General features: G+C 38.1%; 1 protein-coding gene across 1 annotated transcript in view; it reads left to right on the plus strand.

Moving 5' to 3' along the window:
- The first annotated feature begins 12,672 nt into the window (after nt 1-12,672).
- The window catches only part of LOC136874603 (dual oxidase 1-like), a 335,200-nt gene continuing 324,615 nt past the window's right edge, over nt 12,673-23,257 (plus strand). The window contains exons 1-2 of the mRNA XM_068227874.1: nt 12,673-12,676; nt 12,952-13,146. Of these exons, the coding sequence (XP_068083975.1) occupies nt 12,673-12,676; nt 12,952-13,146 (199 nt within the window). The remainder of the gene's footprint in view (nt 12,677-12,951; nt 13,147-23,257) is intronic.

Below are 23,257 nucleotides of genomic sequence, written 5' to 3' on the forward strand. Positions count from 1 at the left end.
TGCTTCTTGTCTGTTGTTCGAAAGGATCGCAAGGTCATCTGCGAAAGCTAAGCAGTCAAGGTGAATTTTGTCTTTAAGAAGTCTGCCAATGTTTATACCTTTAGTTTCTTTTCTCCATTCACGAATCACTTTTTCCAAAACTAAATTGAATAGTAGTGGGGATAGTCCATCTCCCTGTCGGACGCCAGTTCTGATTTCGAACGGTTCAGAAATTTCTCCCAAGAACTTTTGATGTTGTGTTGGTCAGAGTTTGTTTAATCAATTCCCTCGTTTTCCTGTCGACTTGAAATTCCTCTAGTATGTTGAACAGGGTCTGCCGATCTATGGAATCATACGCTTTTTTGAAGTCAACAAAGGTGATTACTGTTTGTTTGGTTTTGCGAATCTGTAGTATGGTTTTTAGGTTTAGGATTTGTTCTGCGCAGGATCTCCCTTTTCGGAATCCAGCCTGATAATCTCCGATCAGGTGGTCTGTTTGTTTCTCTAATCTATTAAGTAGAGCTTTAGAGAAGATTTTATATACGAGTGAGAGGAGAGAAATTCCTCTGTAGTTATTAATATCTGATTTGTCTCCTTTCTTGTGAAGCGGGTGAATCAATGCACATTTCCAATCCTCCGGAATTTCTTCAGAAAACCAAATGTCCTGTAAGATTTTTTGAATACTCTGGGCCAGTTTGTCACCACCAATTTTCAACATTTCAGCGATTATTCCATCTTCTCCTGGTGCTTTGTTGTCTTTTAAATCTCTGATTATTTGTTTGACTTCTTGTAATGTGGGGGGTTCTGAATCTGGATTAGGTGTTGGTTTTTCATAGGTGAATTGTTCCTTTGGAGATTCACAGTTTAAAAGGTCCGTGAAATGGTTTGCTAGGAGTTCACAATTTCCCTTATTACTTGTTTCCAATGTCCCATCTGTACGTTTGAAACAGAGACTAGGTGCCTGGTAATTGGATAATTCTTCTCTGAATGTTCTGTAGAAGTTCCGTGTATTGTTTTTCTTGAAATCTTCTTCTATTTCTACCAGTCTGTTTTGATCATATTTTCGTTTTTTAGATCTGATGATTTTTGAGGTTTGTTTCTGTGTTTTGAAGAATTCATCACGATTTTGATCAGTTTTATGGGAACTCCAGTTTAGCCAGGACCTAATTCTGACTTCTATGGCCTTGTCACAGGTGTCATTCCACCACCTGTGTTTGCATTTCCTTGGGGGATTGCTGATGTTTTGTGAAGCTTTCAAGAGTGTGTCCTTGAGTTCTAGCCAGTTTGAAGGAGCATCGTTGGAGATATTCGCAAGGAAATTGTCTGAGTTCTGTCTCAGAAATTCAGGGTCGATTCTTGGGTTTCTGATTGTTTTGGTTTTCTTCCTGTTGGGTTGAAACTTTACTTTAACAAGAGATAGGTGGTGGTCGGAGTCAATAATTCCCTTTTTGACTTTAACATTCATAATTTCTTTTTGGTTTTTCTTGGAAATAGCCACATGGTCTAGTTGAAATTCTCCTAAATGCATGTTCGGGGATCTCCATGTCATTTTCTTTTGTGGAAGTGCCAGGAAATGGGTTGACATCAATTTTAGATCGAAATTCTCGCAGAAGCCAATTAAACGTTCTCCATTTTTATTGGTTCTTTTGTGAGCAGGGTAAAGTCCTACAGTGGTCCTAAATTTCTTCTCTTTGCCAATTTGTGCATTGAAGTCCCCCAGCAGAATTTTGACATGATGTTTTGGAACTTTGGCTGTAGTTTCTTCTAGTAATTCCCAGAAGTCATCTACCTTCTGTGGGTCTTTTTGATTGTAATTGTTTGTTGGTGCATGTGCATTGATTAGTGTATAAGCTTTGTTTCCTGATTTGATTGTCATTAGCGAAATTCTTTCAGAAGGAGATGTAAAGTATAATACCGAATTTGTGATATTTTTTCTCACTGCAAAACCAGTGCCAAATTGTAATATTTTGTTAGGGAGGAGGGTAGCTGGTTTACCTTTATAAATTCTATAGTTTCCTGATTCAAAATTATTTTCGTCACTGTACCTAGTTTCTTGGAGTGCCAGAATTTGGATGTTGAGTTGGTCTAATGTGTCTGTTAAGTGCTTCAACTTTCCAATTTTGCGAAGCGTGTTGATGTTTAAAGTGCCAATAAAATGTTTTTCCTTTGGGCGAAGAGATTTGGGAAGCTCCGATACATTCCCGCATGATGTTCTCGGTCCCCCAGAATCCGATGACCGAGAAAACCTAGTATGAATACTAGGGCCTGGGGTAGTAGTATCATTAACTGACGTTGCCATCATGCTAGTAAGTTGAAGATAATGGGGAGATTGATCTTTGTCAATCTCATAGTTACAACTAAGGTATTGAGCCTCAGAGGTTGCCTCAAGATGTTTTCTGGCTGTGCCTGTTTTTGGTCCGCGAGAGGTATTTTATTTCCCTCAAGCCCTCCGGACAAGTCCGGCGAGCCCCCCGATCCGCCACCTGGGACGCGCCCGATAGGGGAACAGGCAAAACCCCCACGGGATTATTATTATTATTATTATTATTATTATTATTATTATTATTATTATTATTATTATTATTATTATTATAGATGTTCTGGACCCCATAGCAAGATGCAAGACCGCTACTTGGCGGTAAATTACATCTGCTGCCACTGTCATTGTTAACAATGTGACCAGCACCATTGTTGCGCGTAGCCAAGTGTGCGGGATTTCTGGTGATACGAATGACATATTCCGTGCAGTGTTGACCTTATTATAGAGGTGAACAATTGGACGGTCAATCTCATTCCTATCGTTTATTTCGAAGGTGTTTAAATTTTTATTTATATGCCAGGAGAATGTACTGTAATCTAAGAACGTTCTCCGAAGAAAAAGATGGCTCTTGAGAACGAACCCAGGAAAGTTAAAAAATGATCGAGATATGATCAGAATAAGTACATCGGAAATCTACAGCCTGTTTCCAGTCATTCGACAGGGTCAGGAATGGAATGAATAAAGCCCCCATCTGGCAGCGGCAATAGGAATTCTGCCGGCTGCCGAAGCCTGTCGCACTCCTCTGGGGCAATGGATAATGAATGACAAATGAAATGAAATGATATTGGACAGTGTTGCTGGAATTAATGATGACAGGGAAAACCGGAGTATCTGGAGAAAACCCTGTCCCGCCTCAGTTTTGTCCAGCACGAATGTCTCATGGAGGGACCGGGATTTGAACCACATAACCCAGCTGTGAGAGGCAGGCGCGCTGCCACCTGAGCAACGGAGGCTCCTTATAAGTACATTATGAACAGTAAAATCAACTATTCTCACCTCTTTTTACACCCCACCGCCGTTAAGTTTATTTACATCCCTCCCCCCAACCCGCAAAAAATAACAGAAAGGCATGTTTCTTTGTGTTTAAAGGAGATTCCAAACACCAATGTTCACGTCTATTACCTTCAGTTTTGAGATATAAGTATCCCCATAAAAATAATTCACTTTTTTCACTTCCTTTCACACTCCCCCCCTTCCCTCCCAATTGAATTTTCCTGCAAAAACCTTGTTTCTTTAATAGTAAAGGATCTTCTAAATACCAATTATCACGACTCTAACTTCCTCAGTTTTTGATTTGTGTGACCTCATGAAAGGAATTCAACTCCTTTTCAATCCCGCCCCCAAGATGATTCCCCCTCCCCAAAAAAGCACTTTTCTTTGTTTCTAAAGGAGATCCAAATACCAATTTTCTCGTCTACAACAACTGTAGTTTTTATTAGACGTAAGTATTCTCATACAATTAGGTCAATGAATTTTTCAATTCTTTCACCTGCCCCCCCCCCCCCCCCTTCATTGGATTTTTTGAGAATACGTGTTTCTTTACTTTAAAGCAGAACCCAAATATCAAATTTCACATCTGTAACATCTTCATTTCTGAGATATCAGTAACTTAAGTAAAATAATTCAACACCATTTTCAGTCACGTTTCTTGTCATTTAATAGAGATAAAAAGTACCATTTTTCACTTCTGTAACATGTTAAGTTTTTGAGATATACTGTAGAAATTCTCATTTTAAAATTTAACCCCGTTTTTTGTTCCCCTTAAATGGAGTTTCCAAAAACAAATCACCTATATTTCTTTACATTTACAGGAGATTCCAAATACCACTTTTTACGTCCGTAACATTTTACGTTTCTCAGCTATTCTGTGGATATAGTCTTTCAAAAATTTCACCCCAATTTGTCACTCCTGTTTAACCGCCAGTAATTGAATTTTCCAAAAAGAAAATAATACATGTTACTTTATTTTTAAAGGAGATCCCATATACAAATGTTTAGTTCTGTAATGTCTTCAGTTTCTGAGATATATGTATCCTCATTAATGGCATTCAACCGATTATTCACCCTTTTACACCCCTCCTATTGGGATTTTCCAAAAACAAAAAATACCTGTTTCTTTATTTTAAAAGGAGGTTTTAAATAGCAATTTTTACATCTGTAAACTTTTCAAGTTTTAAGATGTAGATACACTCATTTTAAAAATTCACCCCTCTTTTCACCCCCCATATTTGGATTTTCCAAAAACGAAAAAATACCTGTTTCTCTATTTTTAAAGTAGATCCCAAATACCAATTTTCAGGTCTGTAATATCTTCAGGTTCTGAAATAAAAGTAGCCTCATTAAAGGCATTCAACCCATTTTTCACCCTTTTCCACCCTTATAACAGTATAAGGATTTTCTGAAAACAAAAAAGTACGTGTACCTTTATTTCTGAGGGAGATTCTAAATACCAATTTTTACATCTGTAATCTTTAAAAGTTTTGAGATATAGATACACTCATTTTAAAAATTCACCCCCCCTTTTCACCCCCCATTAATTGGATTTTCCAAAAACAAAAATAAGTGTTTCTTTATTTTTAAAGGAGATCCCAAACACCAATTTTCAGGTCTGCAATATCTTAAGTTTCTGAGATATAAGTATCTTCTTGAAAGGCATTCAACCCGTTTTTCCCCCGTTTTCACCCCTCCTAATGGGATTTTCCGAAAACAAAAAAATACGTTTTTCTGTATTTTTTATGAAGATTCTAAATACCAATTTTTACATCTGTGAACTTTCAAAGTTTTGAGATATAGATACACTCATTTTAAAAATTCACCCCCCTTTTCACCCTCATATTTCCCATTAATTGGATTTTCCAAAAATGAAAAAATACGTGTTTCTTTATTTTTAAAAGAGATCAAAAGTACTAATTTTCAGGTCTGTAATATGTTCAGTTTCTGAGATATAAGTACCGGTATCCTGATTAAAGGCATTCAACCCCTTTATCACCCTTTTTCACCCCTCCTATTGGGATTTTCTGAAAACAAAAAAATACGTGTTTCCTTATTTTTAAAGACAATTCTAAATCCTAATTTTTACATCTGTAAACTATTAAAGTTTTGAGATATAGATACAATCATTTTAAAATTTCACCCCCATTTTCACCCCTTTAGCGATGGAATGTCCAAAAATCCTCTCTTAGCGAGCACCTATATCTTAATATGAATGTATCCCCAAAATTTCATTTCATTATGTCCAGTAGTTTCGGCTCGGCGATGATGAATCAGTCAGTCAGTCAGTCAGTCAGTCAGTCAGTCAGTCAGGACAAGTTATTTTATATATATAGACTAGCAAGATACCCGTGCTTCGCTACGGTATTATACTGAAATTTATAATTTAATGCTTATTGTTTTATATATAATCCGCCGAAATTCGCGATCTGATTGGTTATCTGAGAGAATCCGCCAAAATTCGCGATCTGACTCGTTTTCTGATAGATTACGGCAAGTTTCCTCCCATTTTTCAATCTTTCTTTCCAGCAATCGATTTCGTACTTCCCTGGCTAGGTCCAGGTATTCCACCCATTCAGTTGGGTCCCTAAATCTTTGCCATCTTTTCCTATAAGAATTTTTAATATGGATCAAATCCTTGAGGAAATCCGGCGTGGTGTCCTCTTGGTGCCTTGGCGGTACTGAACCCTCGGCCGGACTGCATTCTTAGTCATTACCCGTCCAGGGCCAGTTTCCAGCGCGGTCTGCACATTTGACGACGGTCCAGAACTTTATTATTATTATTATTATTATTATTATTATTATTATTATTATTATTATTATTATTATTATTATTATTATTATTATTATTATTTTCTGGGACCCACAGCAAGATGCAAGACCGCTACTTGGCGGTAAATTACATCTGCTGCCAGTGTCATTGTTACAATGTGACTTGGACAGTGTTGCTTGAATGAATGATGACAGGGAAAACCGGAGTATCCGGAGAAAAACCTGTCCCGCCTCTGTTTTATCCAGCACGAATGCCACATGGAGTGACCGGGATTTGACCAACGGAACCCAGCTGTGAGAGGCCGGTGCGCTGCTGCCTGAGCATCGGAGGCTCCTTATAAGTACATTATGAACAGTAAAATCAATTGGTCTCACCTCCTTTTACACCCCACCGCCGTTAAGTTTATTTACGCCCCCCCCCCCCCAAACAAAATTAAAGAAGGAGTGTTTCTTTATGTTTAAAGGAGATTCCAAACACCAATGTTCACGTCTGTTACCTTCAGTTTTGAGATATAAGTATCCCCATTAAAATAATTCACTTCTTTTTCACTTCCTTTCACACTCCTCTCTCCCCCCTCCCCGGTAAGTGAATTTTCCGGCAAAAAATACATGTTTCTTTAATAGTAAAGGATCTTCTAAATAGCAATTATCACGACTCTAACTTCTTCAGTTACGATTTATGTGTCCTCATGAAAGGAAATTCAACTTCTTTTCACTCCCGCCCCCCAAGATGGTTTCCCCCCAAAACGCGTTTTTCTTTGTTTAAGGAGATTCAAATAGCAACTTTCACGTCCGTAACGACTTTAGTTTTTATTAGATGTATGTATTCTCATACAATTAAGTCAATTAATTTTTCAATTCTTTCACCACTCCCCCCCCCCCCCTTCATTGGAGTTTCCGAGAATGAGTGTTTCTTTACTTTTAAAGCGGATTCCAAATGTCTAATTTCACGTCTGTAATATCTTCATTTTTGAGATATCAGTAGCCTAATTAAAAGAGTTCAACACCATTTTCAGTCACTTTTACCGCCCAACCCCTTCCCACCCAAGTGGTATTTCCGAAAACTAAAAATACACGTTTCTTTATCTTTAATAGAGATAAAAATACAATTTTTCACTTCTGTAACATGTTCAGTTTTTTAGATATACTGTAGAAATTCTCATTTTAAAATTTCACCCTTTTTAGTTCCCCTTAAGTGGAGTTTCCTTACATTTATGTTTATTTACATTTACAGGAGATTTCAAATACCCACTTTTTACGTCTGTAACACTTTACATTTCTCAGATATTCTGTAGATATAGTCTTTCAAAAAATTCACACCCATTTGTCACTCCTGTTTAACCGCCATTAATTGGATTTTCCAAAAACAAAAAGATGTGTTCCTTTATTTTTAAAGGAGATCCCATATACAAATTTTCAGATCTGTAATATCTTCAGTTTCTGAGATATATGTATCCTCATTAAAGGCATTCAACCCATTATTCACCCTTTTACACCACCTCCTATTGGGATTTACAGAAAACAAAAATTACATGTTCCTGTATTTTTAAAGGAGATTCTAAATACCAAATTTTCACACCTGTAAACTTTTAAAATTTTAAGATGTAGACACACTCATTTTAAAAATTCACCCCCCCCCCTTTTCAACCCCCATTATTTGGATTTTCCAAAAACGCAAAAATACCTGTTTCTTTATTTTTAAAGTAGATCCCAAATACCAATTTTCAGGTCTGTAATATCTTCAGGTTCTGAAATATAAGTAGCCTCATTAAAGGCATTCAACCGCTTTTTCACCCTTTTCCACCCTTCCTATTGGGATTTTCCGAAAACTCAAAAATACGTGTTTTTTAATTTTTAAAGAAGATTCTAAATACCAATTTTTACATCTATAAAATTTAAAAGTTTTGAGATATAGATACACTCATTTTAAAAATTCCCCCTCCCCCCATTGATTGGATTTTCCAAAAACAAAAAAATACGTGTTTCTTTATTTTTAAAGGAGATCCCAAACACCAATTTTCAGGTCTTTAATATCTTCAGTTTCTGAGATATAAGTATCCTCATTAAATTCATTCAACCCCCTTTTTCACCCCTTTTCACCCCTTCTAGTGGGATTTTACGAAAACAAAAAATACGTGTTTCTTTGTTTTTAATGAAGATTCTAAGTACCAATTTTTACATCTGTAAACCTTAAAAGTTTTAAGATATAGATGCACTCATTTTAAAAATTCACCCCCTTTTCTCCCTCCCATTAATTGGATTTTCCAAAAACAAAAAATACGTGTTTTTTTATTTTTAAAAGAGATCAAAAGTACCAATTTTCATGTCTGTAATATCTTCAGTTTCTGAGATATAAGTACCGGTATCCTGATTAAAGGCATTCAACCACTTTTCACCCTTTTTCACCCCTCCTATTGGGATTTTATGAAAACAAAAAAATACGTGTTTCCTTATTTTTAAAGAAGATTCTAAATACCAATTTTTACATTTGTAAACTTCAAAAGTTTTGAGATATAGATACAGTCATTTTAAAATTTCAACCCCCTTTTCACCCCGTTAGCGAAGGAATATCCAAAAATCCTCTCTTAGCAAGCACCTACATCTTAATATGAATATATCCCAAAAATTTCATTTCTTTATGTCCAGTAGTTTTGGCTCGGCGATGATGGATCAGTCAGTCAGTCAGTCAGTCAGGACAAGTTATTTTATATATATATAGATTACACACCAATAGATTTTTATTTTGTATTGTAAATATTGGTTATTAATATTATTTATTATTTAAAAAATTAAGATGTGCTGTCCTAACATTGAGGTATTTGGTGTTTCTATTTTCTTCTTTTTCAAAATGTTCGTTATTGTGTATATATTACTGTTAGTATTAGGAAATCACTCGACAACTCCTACACTGTTGGCATATTTCAAAATATGTAATTGTACAGTCTATGGAAGCTAAACAAATGAATGAATGAATGAATGAGTGCACCCAGCTTTCGCTCCCATAAAGCTAAGTTGGTCTGAAAACAGACCGATGTAAAGATAGTTTCTACTGGGAGCTGACTTCCTTTTTACAGAATACTGTTGATCGCAACTGCAAGGTCACTGCATTAGCTTTACCACACCTTGATTCAATCTCACTTACTATACTACCATCCTGGGAGAACACACAACCTAAATACTTGAAATTATCGACCTGTTCTAACTTTGTATCACCAATCTGACATTGAATTCTGTTGAATTTCTTACCTACTGATATCAAGTTAGTCTTCAAGAGGCTAATTTTCATACCATACTCATAGCATCTATTTTCAAGTTCCAAGATATTAGACTGCAGGCTTTCAGCACAATCTGCCATTAAACCAAGTCGTCAGCACAGGCCAGACTGCTTACTACATTTCCACCTAACTGAATCCCGACCGGGCGAGTTAGCCGTGTGGTTAGGAGTGCGCAGCTGTGAGCTTGCATCCGGGAGATAGTGGGTTCGAACCCCCACTGTCAGCAGCCCTGAAGATGGTTTTCTGCGGTTTCCTATTTTCACACCAGGCAAATGCTGGGGCTGTACCTTAATTAAGGCCATGGCCGCTTCCTTCCCATTCCTAAGCCTTTCCTATCCCATCGTCGCCATAAGACCTATCTGTGTCGGTGCGACATAAAGCAGTTAGCAAAAACTGAATCCCTCCCTGCCATTTTATACCTTTCAGCAGATGATCCATGTAAACTACGAACAGCAAAGGTGAAAGATTAAAGCCTTGTCTAACTCCTGTAAGTACCTTGAACCAAGAACTCATTCTACCATCAATTCTCACTGAACCCCAATTGTCAACATAAATGCCTTTGATTGATTTTAATAATTTACCTTTAATACCATAGTCCCCAGTATGGCGAACATCTTTTCCCTCGGTACCCTGTCATATGCTTTCTCTAGATCTACGAAACATAAACACAACTGCCTATTCATCTCGTAGCATTTTTCAATTACCTGGCACATAGTGAAAATCTGATCCTGACAGCCTCTCTGTGGTCTGAAACCACACTGGTTTTCATCCAAGTTCCTCTCAATGACTGATCGCACCCTCCCTTCCAAGATGCCAGTGAATACTTTGCCTGGTATACTAATCAATGAGATACCTCTATAGTTGTTGCAATCCTTCCTGCTTCCTTGCTCATAGATAGGTGCAATTACTGCTTTTGTCCAATCTCAAGGTACCTTACCAACACTCCATGCTAATCTTACTACTCTATGAAGCCATTTCATCCCTGCCTTCCCACTATACTTCACCATTTCAGGTCTAATTTCATCTATTCCTGCTGCACTATGACAATGGAGTTCATTTACCAACCTTTCCACTTCCTCAAGCGTAATTTCACCAACATCATTTTCCTTCTCCCGATGAGCTTGGCTGTTCGCAACACCACCAGGAAGATTTCCTTTTACGTTGAGAAGTTGTTCAAAATATTCCCTCCACCTCTCCAGTGATTCCCTGGGATCTATTATGAGTTCACCTGAATTACTCAAAACACTGTTCATTTCCTTTTTCCCTCCCTTCCTAAGATTCTTTATTACTGTCCAGAAAGGTTTCCCTGCTGCTTGACATAGCCTTTCCAGGTTATTACCAAAATCTTCCCACGACTTCTTTTTGGATTCAACAACTATTTGTTTCGCTCTGTTTCTTTCATCTACGTACAAATCTCTGTCTGCCTCGGCCCTTGTTTGGAGCCATTTCTGATAAGCCTTTTTATGTTTACAAGCTGCTCTCACTTCATCATTCCACCAAGATGTTCACCTTTTCCCATCTTTACACACAGTTGTTCCTAGGCATTCCCTTGCTGTTTTCTACTACAGCATCCCTGTATGCCACCCATTCTCTTTCTATATCCTGAACCTGCTTACTGTCTACTGTTCGAAACTTCTCACTAATCATATCCATGGCATGTCATAAACATCTGGGCCCTAGTAATGACCACAGAACTCCTTAGTGGATTCAGCTTGAATCTTCTGACCCAAGGAAATACTTAAGAAGGTTTTTGGAAGTTTGTCAAGCCGTGCACTTTGGAAAAAAGTTTACTTCCATCTCAGAAAAGATTTATCACCTCCATTATGTCTGGCTCCATGGCTAAATGGTTAGCATGCTGGACTTTGGTCCAGAGGGTCCAAGGTTCAATTCCCACCCAGGTCGTGGCTTTTAACCTTGATTGGTTAATTCCAATGGCTCGGGGCCTGGGCATGCGTGCTGTCTTCAGCATTAGCATTCATCATACTGTAGATAGGGCTCCATCCTTACAGACTCGCAGGTCACCTGCAGCACACCATTAAATTAAATTATCTCCTATATGTCACTCCTGGGACTGTTTCAAGAGATCAATACATACAAGGGTTGGGGCATAAGTCATGAAAACTATTATTTCTGAAGAAATAATTAATACTACAAATAACAATAGATGATCTCAAAAAAACAACAACAGAAAATATTAAGATACTTCAAGACACACACACCAGGCTACAAACTAAGATCAATAAGAGGTCTAATGGTTGGGCATTTTCAACATAACAAAGGAAGGCAGCATATCTCAGAATAAAAAATATTGGGCTGTTAGGAAATCAAGAAATCCTTTGTATAATTGACTAGAGTGGTCCAATGTAGGTCATAAAATGTAAAATAAATGACATTCTTTAAAGAAAGCCCATCGAGAATACAAGTCTGCCCTACTTCTTTCCCCACTCACCATTCCCCTCGACCCCCTCAAGCCTTCTCCCAATTGGCCGTTACCTCCAGCCAACAATAGACAACAACCCATACACAGCACATGGCTTGTCTGCCAGACACATAACGACCGGCAAGGAATGTAAGTATTTAGACGTGTCTTATATTCTTTTTACCTTTTGATCTTGTTTACATTTACACTATTTCTCAATAACCTATTTTTATTCTAGATTATTCCATGATTGAAACCATACAACCCAAGCCCAGCTTTTCAACTTTTAATGGCACCACATGAAAAGTTACTCCTGTGTTAACAGCCTAATTTAACACACAATGTTTATTATCCATTAAACCACTAATGGAACACATTTTACGATTAGCAACATAGAACCAAGACTGAACTGCTAGTCATAATTTTCTTTTCTTAACCTATATGTGAACAAACATAAGATTCTATACTTGTTCGGTGATGAGTTGTTTATAATCCATTAAAGCACTAATGGAGCACATTCTATGATTAGCAGCATAGAACCAAGATTGAACTATGATTTTTCTCTCTTAACCTGTGTGTCAGCAAACGTAAGAGTCTTTTTTCCTTGAAGAATGATGGGATATTTCAAATGGATTTCACGTCACCACTTTGTTGTCAAATGGATCACTAAGACCATGTAAATTTGATTTGCTGTAGACATGTATATAACCTCTTTTTTTTTTGTTATGCTAATTTTACTATTTAACTTCCGTTCTTCGAAACACTAAAGGTGCCCCCAAGAGGGACAAAACATATACCTATAACTTTGCTTTAAGAATATAAAATTTTGTTAGTATTGTAAAGATGGAACTTTTAATATTAATATCTTTAAACTGTATAGATGGTAGTGGAGAGCATAAGGTGCTGTATTAAACAACATGGGTAACTGAAATCTTGTCACATGTTTCCTAGACTCTTCCACCCCAGCTCCATACCATACACCATGATACCAACAGTCATTGCTTTGCTTTAGGATTTCATTAGGTTAATTTTCTCAAGCCTTAGTTACTTGTGTAAATATTATGTTTCATTCCTTGAAAGGCTTTACAGTGTCCTCCAAGTTATATGTGTCCTTAATAATTATCAAACTAATTTTTTGTAGAATGAATGTTCAGTTTTTCTTGTATCTCTTGAAGGTAATGTTTTTATTCTTTTAGGAATATTCACTCAAGAAAAACCAGACCCAAACAATTGGGTGAGTAATGAAACTAGAGGTTATCTGGCAAGCTGGCTTGTTGATGGCTGTTGGGCAGAGGCTTGCCAAAATATAGCACCTGAAGATGTGAATGTAGAGTATGAAGGATATGATGGATTTTACAACAACTTAGCTCATCCTGCTTTGGGTGCTGTTGGTGAGTAAAACTAACACTTACAGTATTATTCATCAGAGTCCTCAAATTCTGTCTTAACTAATATTTAGGTTTGATCACCCTACCTGAAAACATATGTTCCAGTTTAGCTGCCAGAGATAAGTGTTGTATACTAAGAAGCAGATTTGTACAACACAAATAAAATGTTAATTGTTAAAGCTCTGTAGAAAATAAAAGTTTCTCTAACTTGCTTCTTTTGCTGTATGTACATTAAATCCGTAATCTGAATAAGCTTGAGGATGTCTTGCAAAAATGATACATGTGTACAAATCTAACCTAATATGTACAATGAGTGTCTCGTTGTCAGAACAAAATGCAAATCAGTATCCCTATAATTGACTGCCTAAATTGATCATGAGAAGAGTTCTAGCAGAATGCTAGAAGCTTACAATCTTAACAGTCAGTAAAGAAAATGTGTCAAGTGATAGAGCCATGCAAAGCAGATAGGATGAAGCTAGAGAGATTATCCCGAGGCGAAACCCCCGGCTAGCATTAGTCCACCAGTTCGGTGCACATTTTCAAGAGGCGTGACCTTCGTACCCGACATACGGTGTAGGATAGTCATTGGAGAGCTGCTAACAGCCTACCTGTTTCTTCCGCCTGCTTGCCTATATATACATCACAGGCGGGCTGACGTCACAGACTCGTCAATGTGCTGGCTGGGAAATACGTCATGTTCTTGAAGACTTGCCGTCTAGAGTGCTGACTTCAAACAGGTGAGGTGGTACCACATCAATAAATACCTTAGACCTTGCTCTATGCTGACGATGTCCTTTTGGCCTCTGAAGATAAAGACTAACTTACAACTACAAGACCAGCCATGGACCAACCGGCTCACAGAATTTGGACTCCGGTTCAACATAGAGAAAACTGAATATATGACAACAGATCTAAATGATCTGAATATGATTCAAATTAATGCCATTGACCTTCCAAAGACAATGTAATTTAAATATCTTGGCTCAACAATTACTGCAGATGGAACCCTCAATCCTAAAATATCAAATCGCGTGAACTGCACATGGCTGAAGTGGTGCTCATTGGCTGGTGTGCTACGTGATAAGAATATTCCAGACCAGCTGAAGTCTGAAGTTTATTGATCTGTGGTGCATCCAGTTGCTCTGTATGGTGCACTAAGGAGATGGAACAGTGACTTGGTGTGATGGAAACAAAGGTGCTTCAATGGACATCTGGCATGACACTTTTTTTTTTTTTGCTATGGGCTTTACGTCGCACCGACACAGATAGGTCTTATGGCGACGATGGGATAGGAAAGGCCTAGGAGTTGGAAGGAAGCGGCCATGGCCTTAATTAAGGTACAGCCCCAGCATTTGCCTGGTGTGAAAATGGGAAACCATGGAAAACCATTTTCAGGGCTGCCGATAGTGGGATTCGAACCTACTATCTCCCGGATGCAAGCTTCACAGCCGCGCGCCTCTACGCGCACGGCCAACTCGCCCGGTAGGCATGACACTTCATCATCATATCAGCAACAATGAAGTCTGCAAGCAATATGGAGCGGCACCAGTCACTGAAGAGATGAGGGAAAGCCATCTCCGCTGGTGTGGGTACGTACTTCGAGCTGCTGAAACAACCGTTGCAAAGATTGGATTGACATTGCTGAGTGATGGAAAAGGGCAATTTGGATGACTGAAACAGTGTTGGCTTGACACTATACACAAAGATCTAACGCCTTCATCCTGACATGGCACACAATTGTGTAAAGTAGCAACAGAGAGCTAAGTGAGCAGAACCCACTAGTATGTGGGACAAATGCTAAGAAAGAAGAAGGAGGAGGAGGAGGAGTATTATTGGCAAGTGACACATCTGTTTAACTCAATGTTCTGTCATCAGTCATGAGTGGCAGCTGATGAGGCATGATATTGATGGTGGCAACAAACAAAAGAGTTGTAAACAAATGAATTGAGGCAAATGTTCATGTACAGGAAGAGGATTATTTATTTAAGATATAGCTAATATCACATCACAACAATTAAGCAGGAAAAATACAATATTAATCAAAAGAAAAAGCAATTTGTTCCTTAACTAACACTATGCCTTTGTTGGGGAGACTTAGTGTTTACTATGCACTATGTCTTCTGGTATAGGCTAGAGCAATTTTGTTACTTTCATTGATCTGTCTCAGTCTTATCCTTGGCTTTGACAAAATGAAAATGACTATGAGGTATGAGCAATGCTAATAATGCCATTCCTGATGCAGCCAGTCCCTGCTACGAATGATGTGAAAATGTTGCTCATAGGGTCAGTTGGTGCATGCATTTCAGTGGGCTTGGCAGACTGATATGTGATAGCAACTTCTGGCTCAATGAGGAAAGCACCGGGAAATTACCTCAATTCTCATTTCTGTAGTACGCGTTGTCAGTGATGACTAGGCCATCTATGACAGCTAATTGTGAAGCTGTTCAGGATCTAGTTAGTCTTCGGTCTGAGGACTGAACGTACATACAACTCACACTATAGAAAACCATAAAAAATAGTTCCTAACTAATACTATAGATAACCATCAAAGGGGAAAAAACTAGTTTCTTAACTAATACTAGAGATATGTATAATGAAGCTACATTTTCTGGAGAAAGTGGTCACAGGTTAATGTCTAAATTTTGAATTTAGCCAGTTGCTCTCATAGTTGCCAACAGGAGTTCAGCTGGGTCACCAGGAAAGGATCTGAGGGGGCATTCTTCAACTATATGACTGACTGTTTGTTTCCTGCTCCACAATCGCAGCTTGGAGAGGATCTTCTGCTCCATTTATGCAATGAGTCAGCACACTTGCCACAGTTAGTCATTATTTTATTGAGAGCAGACCAGTTTCTACAATTTAAATCAAATCCTGGTGGTTTTGGTCATTATTCACGGCATTTTAAGCTGTTGAGGTGTAGCATTGTTTTGCCATATTTCCCTGCCATTGGTCGTTTATATTAAATCCATCTTCAACAAGCTCACTTGCAGTTTTGAGTGGAGGATGATGGGAACGAAGCCTGTTTCTGATGACAGAAGGAATATCATCATGGATATACAGGGTCTCTCATATAAACTAAGATGGTCCAAGCGGCCTTTTTACTCTACGATACATGAGCTGCATTATTGGATGCGCGCGCATAGTTCTTGACCTTGCAAGCAGCGAGCGTGCAGATGTTCGACCACGCAAGCATCAGTCGCCAGTCTGAATCTCAGCTGTGAACATGGTGAGACAGTTATCACTGCAACACCGTATAAGTACGAGTCGGCTTGACAGGTACCCAGTGCATTTGTTCAGTAATTTCCTGGTGAAGTGCCACCATCATGAACACAGATTCATATGACTTGATTGTAAATAAATCTGAAGCTACTGACTCAGTGCTCAATAAAAAACAGGCACACATATTAATAGTTTTACTAGATGAAAAGCTAGATGACATTGGTGCGATCTTGAACAGTCACCGAATAAATCACTCACAAAATTAGCACAGCAAGTAGGGGTTTCTACTAGAGGAACTACTACTCTGCAGCATTCATTATAAACAGGTCAAATAACATGTCTTGATATGTACAGTAATTGCTCCATGCAATGCTGTGGTACTTTTTGAAAAGTTTCTTTTAGGATTTATATTACCCGTTAATGAGTGAAGTGTATTTTTGTGGAATTTTTATTGTGACATTGACTGATATTTTATAAAAATTTTGTACTTTTAGAATTATTGTTGTGTGTTCAATTTAAATTTTAAATTTTTTTTTTAAGTTCTCTAAGTTTTAGATTGTTTCAGCTGGAAGTTTGTCCTTGTTGCAGCCCATATTGTCTGCAAATTATAGTTCAGTTCTTATGAGTTTTGACTTGACATTTGAGTGCTGCCTTTTGGTGGAGACTAAGTGAAATAATAAACAGCCAATCATACGCAGCCAGTCGCTCCGGTAGAGCGCGTTAGACTCTAGTTCAGGTTACCAGTGTTGTCGATCTGTTGTTTACTACGACCACATGCTATCAGCTGTGTGTTATATTGTGCTCATTTCTTTTCATGGTCTTTATCAGTTCTTGACAAAAGACCAACAATGAGGACTAGAAGTAATGAGTTAATTGAGTGGTTGAAGGAGCACAATATTCGCTTCGCGATGTTGTGAGAGGGGGATCTCATGCATCTTGTGAAACAAAACAAGCCCTAGTACCCAGTTACTTGGTGTATGAAATAGCCAGGAGGTGTGGGTATGAAGTTGTTCATCTTCCACCATAGCATTGCCATTTTAATGCCACAGAATTGATTTTGGCCCTAGTGAAGAATTATATAACTGCGAATTACCGACTCTTCACAGTTTCGGAAGTTGAAAGACTTCTCTGGGAAGCTGTAGGCTATGTAAGTGCAGGTTGTGAGACACAGTCCGAGATAAGTGAAGCTTGGGAGAGGGAAAGTATCACAGATGATTATGTTGAAGACATTATTATCTTGTTACGGTCAAGCGAGAGTGAAACCTCAACAAACGATGGAAATGCCAATAGTGACTCAGAAATGAGTGGTGTTTCCCTTTGTAGGATTCTTCATTGTTTAGGAGTAATTGAATCTACTAACTGCGCAAGTTTTTTTAGATGGTGAGTAGAAATTTCACTTTTTTGCGTTTTGTCTGTTTGAGCATTGATCTGCTTTTATCTTATAGCTTTATCTTAAATATGCTATGTCTTATTATTAATCTTATGTGAGTTAAGCATGTTGCTACAAAGAATAATTGATTCTGCACTTATTTTCCAGTATATACATTCCTGTTCGTGTTGCGTGTTGTGAATCAACTGTTTGTACTCATAATAATTTGGCACCAATGTCTGACTTCCGGTTAACCGTCAAGTCAAAACTCATAGAGATCAGGCCAGCCAGGAAGACATCTGGGAGCGCATGCACACTTTGGACTATCTCGCGTAGCATATCCCCTCCTAACAGAGCTCCTACTACAAGGACAGTTCAGTGCATAAGTTTACACTCAGCTGCGCGCTCTGCTTTCTAATTTCCCGTTGAGTAGTAACTGTGGTTAGTGGTGGTGTACGTTAGGCCTATCTGTGACAGTATGGAAGGCGTTAAAAGTAGCCTGCATCGTAAGGTGCTAAAGAGTTAGACTCGTGCAGCAATCTTGAACGTTATAGACTTTATGGAAAGGGAGGCAATGGAAGAAAAGTTCGTGATAGATTGTAAAAAAGTGCAGGAAAGAGTAGCAGCAGCTGTTGGAGTGTCAGAAAGTTATTTGGAACGGCTTAAGGGCGAAAAACGAAAGAATTAGGAAAACATATGGATAGTCTGTTTGAAACACCAAACAAAAACAGAATGCGCACAAAGAATATTACTGGATTGGACGACTTTAACGAAGGTGTTGTACGTCGTACAGTTAGCAATTTTTATTTAGATGAAAAATGTTTACCTACAGTTTCAAAAATTCGTGCAAAGTTTTGACTTAAAGTTCAAAGGATCCATAACTAGTGTCAAGCGAATTCTTTGATCATTAGAATATCATCAGAAAAAACTAACACTAACAAGCGCATCCTAATGGAAAAACATGACATAAAATACAAAAGGTTTGTTTATTAAAAAATGCCCAGTATCGGGTGGAGGATAGTTGTACATGCTGGCGGTGAAATGGGTTTCATCGAGAACTGTCTGCTAATCTGGAAGTCTGGCAGCAAGAGTGGCGACTACCACGATTACATGAATAGTGACTTTTTTTTTAAGAGAATGAAAGATATGGAAGATAACTTCCACATTGCAGTGTTCTTGTAATTGACTACGTGTCATATCACAACAAGGAAGTAGATCGTGCTCCAACCTCCAGCTCACGTAAAGTGTCGATGATCTCCTGGCTAGTGCATAGGAACATTCCACACCGTGAGACGATGTACAAACACGAGCTTTATGAGCTTATCAAATTGCACAAGCCGGCACACAAAACCTACGTCCTAGATGAACTCATGGAACAGTACAAACACTCGGTAATTCGACTGGCCCCATATCACCCTGAATTAAACAGTATTGAAATAATGTGGGCAAAAGCGAAGAACTGGGTAGCTTCTCACAACGTCACCTTCCCTATTGACGATGTAGAGAAACTCACTAGACAGAAATTCGCGTCAATATCCACCCAAGACTGGAATATAAGCAATGGCGAACATTTTGAAGACATTATGGAGTCCTTTGCGATCCAGCTGGGAGCCGACGACACGTCATCCGGTGAGGACGACAGAAGTGATGACAGAGGACTCAGTGGAATTGAAGAGATGTAGTGGACATAATAAAACAAGAATGTGCTCATTTTATGAATAATTACAGTGTCATTATTTTATTACTTATTACTTCTAGTGCCATTTAAGTTATCTTCGTATACATACGTTGTTACTCAACATATGTAAACCCTTTATGGTGTTTCCTTTTATGAATTATATTTTGTTTCTGTACCTGAGAACATTTATATAATTATATATGTCATATCGTTAAGTCACATTTCTTATTTTACAAGAAAGCAACAAAATATTGGCATTAAGGAGCTAGGGACAAACGATCATATAGTCTAACACTGCTTTCTAGCCTTAAAGCAAAAGTGCGTCTTCTTCTTCTTCTTCTTATCATTATTCTTCTTCTTCTTGTTTCGTATAGGCCAGCTAAGGATCACGACATTCAACTATTGCATTTTGGAATGGGCTTTGATGTTTGCTCAGTAGTTGCGCATCCTCAGGCTGTGTTGCTCCTTCCTCTCCTTTGTCCAAAGGGCGCCAGTCTTCTTTGTTGGTAATCTGTCCTGGAACTTCTTATGTTTAAGCATCTTCCTGAGTGCTGTACGATCCTTTAAGATTCCTTCTGTTATTCCCAGTTCCTGTAGATCTTTATTCACTTCCATCAACCATGGTGACTTGGTCTTCCTATTTTGCCAGTAGCTGAGAATCCGGTTGGTCAACCGGTAGGATGCATCCTGTAGACATGCCCATAGAATGCTAGGCGTCTCTTCCTTGCTACACTCGTTATTCTTTCACAGTACTTGTAGAGCTCTTGGTTAGGCCGTCTTTTATAACTGTCCCCTTCCTTGACTGGCCCCAGTATCTTCCTCATTATCTTTCTTTCCTGGATTTCAAGTTTTTCCATGAGTCCCTTCCTGTTGAATGTTAAACATTCTGAAGCATATAAAGCTTCAGGGCGGATTATTATTATTATTATTATTATTATTATTATTATTATTATTATTATTATTATTATTATTATTATTATTATTATTATTACTATTATTATTATTCCTTTCTTAATCTGCTTACCCTTTAGGGTCGGTTTTTCCCTCGGACTCAGCGAGGGATCCAACCTCTACCGCCTCAAGGGCAGTGTCCTGGAGCGTGAGACATTGGGTCGGGGGATAAAACTGGGGAGAATGACCAGTACCTCGCCCAGGCGGCCTCATCTGCTATGCTAAACAGGGGCCTTGGTGGGGGATGGGAAGATTGGAAGGGATAGACAAGGAAGAGGGAGGGAAGCAGCCATGGCCTTAAGTTAGGTACCATCCCAGCATTTGCCTGGAGAAGAAGTGGGAAACCATGGAAAACCACTTCCAGGATGGCTGAGGTGGGAATCGAACCGACATCTACTCAGTTGACCTCCCGAGGCTGAGTGGACCCCGTTCCAGCCCTCGAACCACTTTTCAAATTTCATGGCAGAGCCGGGAATCGAACCCGGGCCTCCAGGGGTGGCAGCTAATCACACTAACTACAGAGGTGGACATTTTATTATTATTATTATTATTATTATTATTATTATTATTATTATTATTATTATTATTATTATTATTATTATTATTATTATTATTATTATTATTATTATTATTATTATTATTATTATGTTTCACCCTCTTTGGGGTATGTTGATTCAATTCTTTCTCTGTGTGTTGTTCTTTTCTTAGTGTCCAGTATTTCTTCATTCTTTCTGATCTTCATTTCTTCTCGTCTTCCGAGATAATAGATTTGGCTTTTAATGTAGATTTGTTTTGGAACGTTATGCTTTCTTCTTTAGTTATTACTTTAGCTGTTCGACCAAATAGTGAATTTTCTGTAATTTTTAATTATACCATGTCTTTTTCAGTTTCTTTAAAACAGTTTGGTTTTGTTTTGGGTTACGGAAGAAGTCAAGATTTGTTCGGTTAATCATAGAGTTCATTCTGAGAAGAAGATGACCATAAAAATTTATCCTCCTTCTTCGCATAGTATCTGAGGGTTTTTCAATTTTCTTGTAGCTTATTATTATTATTATTATTATTATTATTATTATTATTATTATTATTATTATTATTATTATTATTATTACTATCGAGTTATTTTACATGACGTGGCTCAGGTTATGAAGCCTGGTGTTATAGCAAACCGTATTCTACAATGTACATTTACAGCATCGTAAAGTTAATTTTACATCAAATTATAATTTAAAAATAAGGACTACGCAATTTGATACACGGAAACGATTTTGACAGCTACTGTAATAAGAGGTTAAATTATGTTCTAACTTCTTCAATCTATCTGTCATCTGTAACACTTCTAAATGCATTCATTTCGGCTAGGTATGTCTGTAATTTACAGCCGGAAGGGAATTCCACTAACTGAAAACCTGCGGAGTGTTACATGTCGGTTATAACAAATATTTCGGGTCAACTGTACGTCGCCACAACACTGAGCGAGAAGGGGAAGTCAGCGATCTCGCTCCCACGGCTCTGCTTTCTCACTCGCACACTTTCCCTCACCGGATGTCTTCCTAGCTGGCCCGATCTCTAGAAACGGAACTATAGATGATCCTTTCAGACATATAATAAAAATAACTTAAGTGATGGTTGTATGTGTTTATGCGTCGCACAGTAGATATGATGTACACTATGCCAGCTGTCATTGGGACCGTCACTAATTAGCCTGCTGAACTCGAGAACAAATTTTCACACATTGGAGGAACTGAAAGAAAACATTACTGTTATAATAAACAGTTCACCTTGGGAAGAAAGGACAGAGCCTAGAAATCAAGTTTTTAGCTTTCGCGGATGACCTTGCCATCTTATTTAATGTCAAGAATTTCATTTTGGTCCGTATTGAATCAAAATTTACAATGTTGATTAAGGATAAAAGGTTTCCACCTGTTCAATACTGTGACGTACCCACTTTGCCCACAGATGTATGACAAATTTTTAACGTGGCGGGTCACTTTAATATTAAAATAAATAAATGATATGTCATGGTTTCTCCAGAAACAGTATCCCAAGGGCGCCAGTCTTCAAGCTTATGGCTTGAAAACAAAAGTAGATAATTAATAATAATAATAATAAATAAAAATACGTAATGAGACTCAAAAAACTCCCAGGGGTGGGGTGAACGGAACACAAATCATTAAGTACACTAACTTGGAATTTAAGGATCATTAATAATCATTTCATAAAATACAAATTAAAACAGCTATTTATTAAGATGAAAACGTGACGTAACGGCGTATTAACGAAATCTGAACTTACGGAAGCAAAAGAAAAAGTGAATGAAATTAACTTTAAGAAAATGAACTGTTGCGCGAAGACTTGCAGTAACTTATGGCATAAGCTCACCAAATGTAGACTCTGTTGTCTTGCAGCTGAAGATGGGTGGATCTCTCGTACAGGCTGCCTCATCTGTTGTTGGATTCCAGTCCTACATCCACATTTCCTGTCTTTAACACTTCCTATTGTACTCCTTACATAAAGTCATAATGAGTCCTAATTTTAAGTGCAAAACCACCATGGGTTATGTTCATGGAGAGAATACCTTCGTATTCTTCCGTATTACGGAACAGTAGCGTAGCTAAATTCATAATAAAAGCTCTCCTCCTCTATACCAGTCAGAACCGGTCTCCCGTTGACTACCTCTCGTCATTGAGATAACAAGTCCCAATGAGAGTAACTTTTGAGTAGAATATACTCAGATGGGAAGTGAACTAAGTTAAAATCTTCTCCGATGTGTAGACGTAGAATCGTAGTAAGAGTATCTTCCAAGCGTGAGAATCAGAATCAGAATGTCCGAATCTCTGAATGTGAGTCTGAATGAGAGTCTGAATGTGAGAATGTCCTCTCCAGCCCTTGTCGGTGGT

This window comes from Anabrus simplex, chromosome 5, assembly GCF_040414725.1.
Source record: "Anabrus simplex isolate iqAnaSimp1 chromosome 5, ASM4041472v1, whole genome shotgun sequence".
NCBI lineage: Eukaryota > Metazoa > Arthropoda > Insecta > Orthoptera > Tettigoniidae > Anabrus > Anabrus simplex.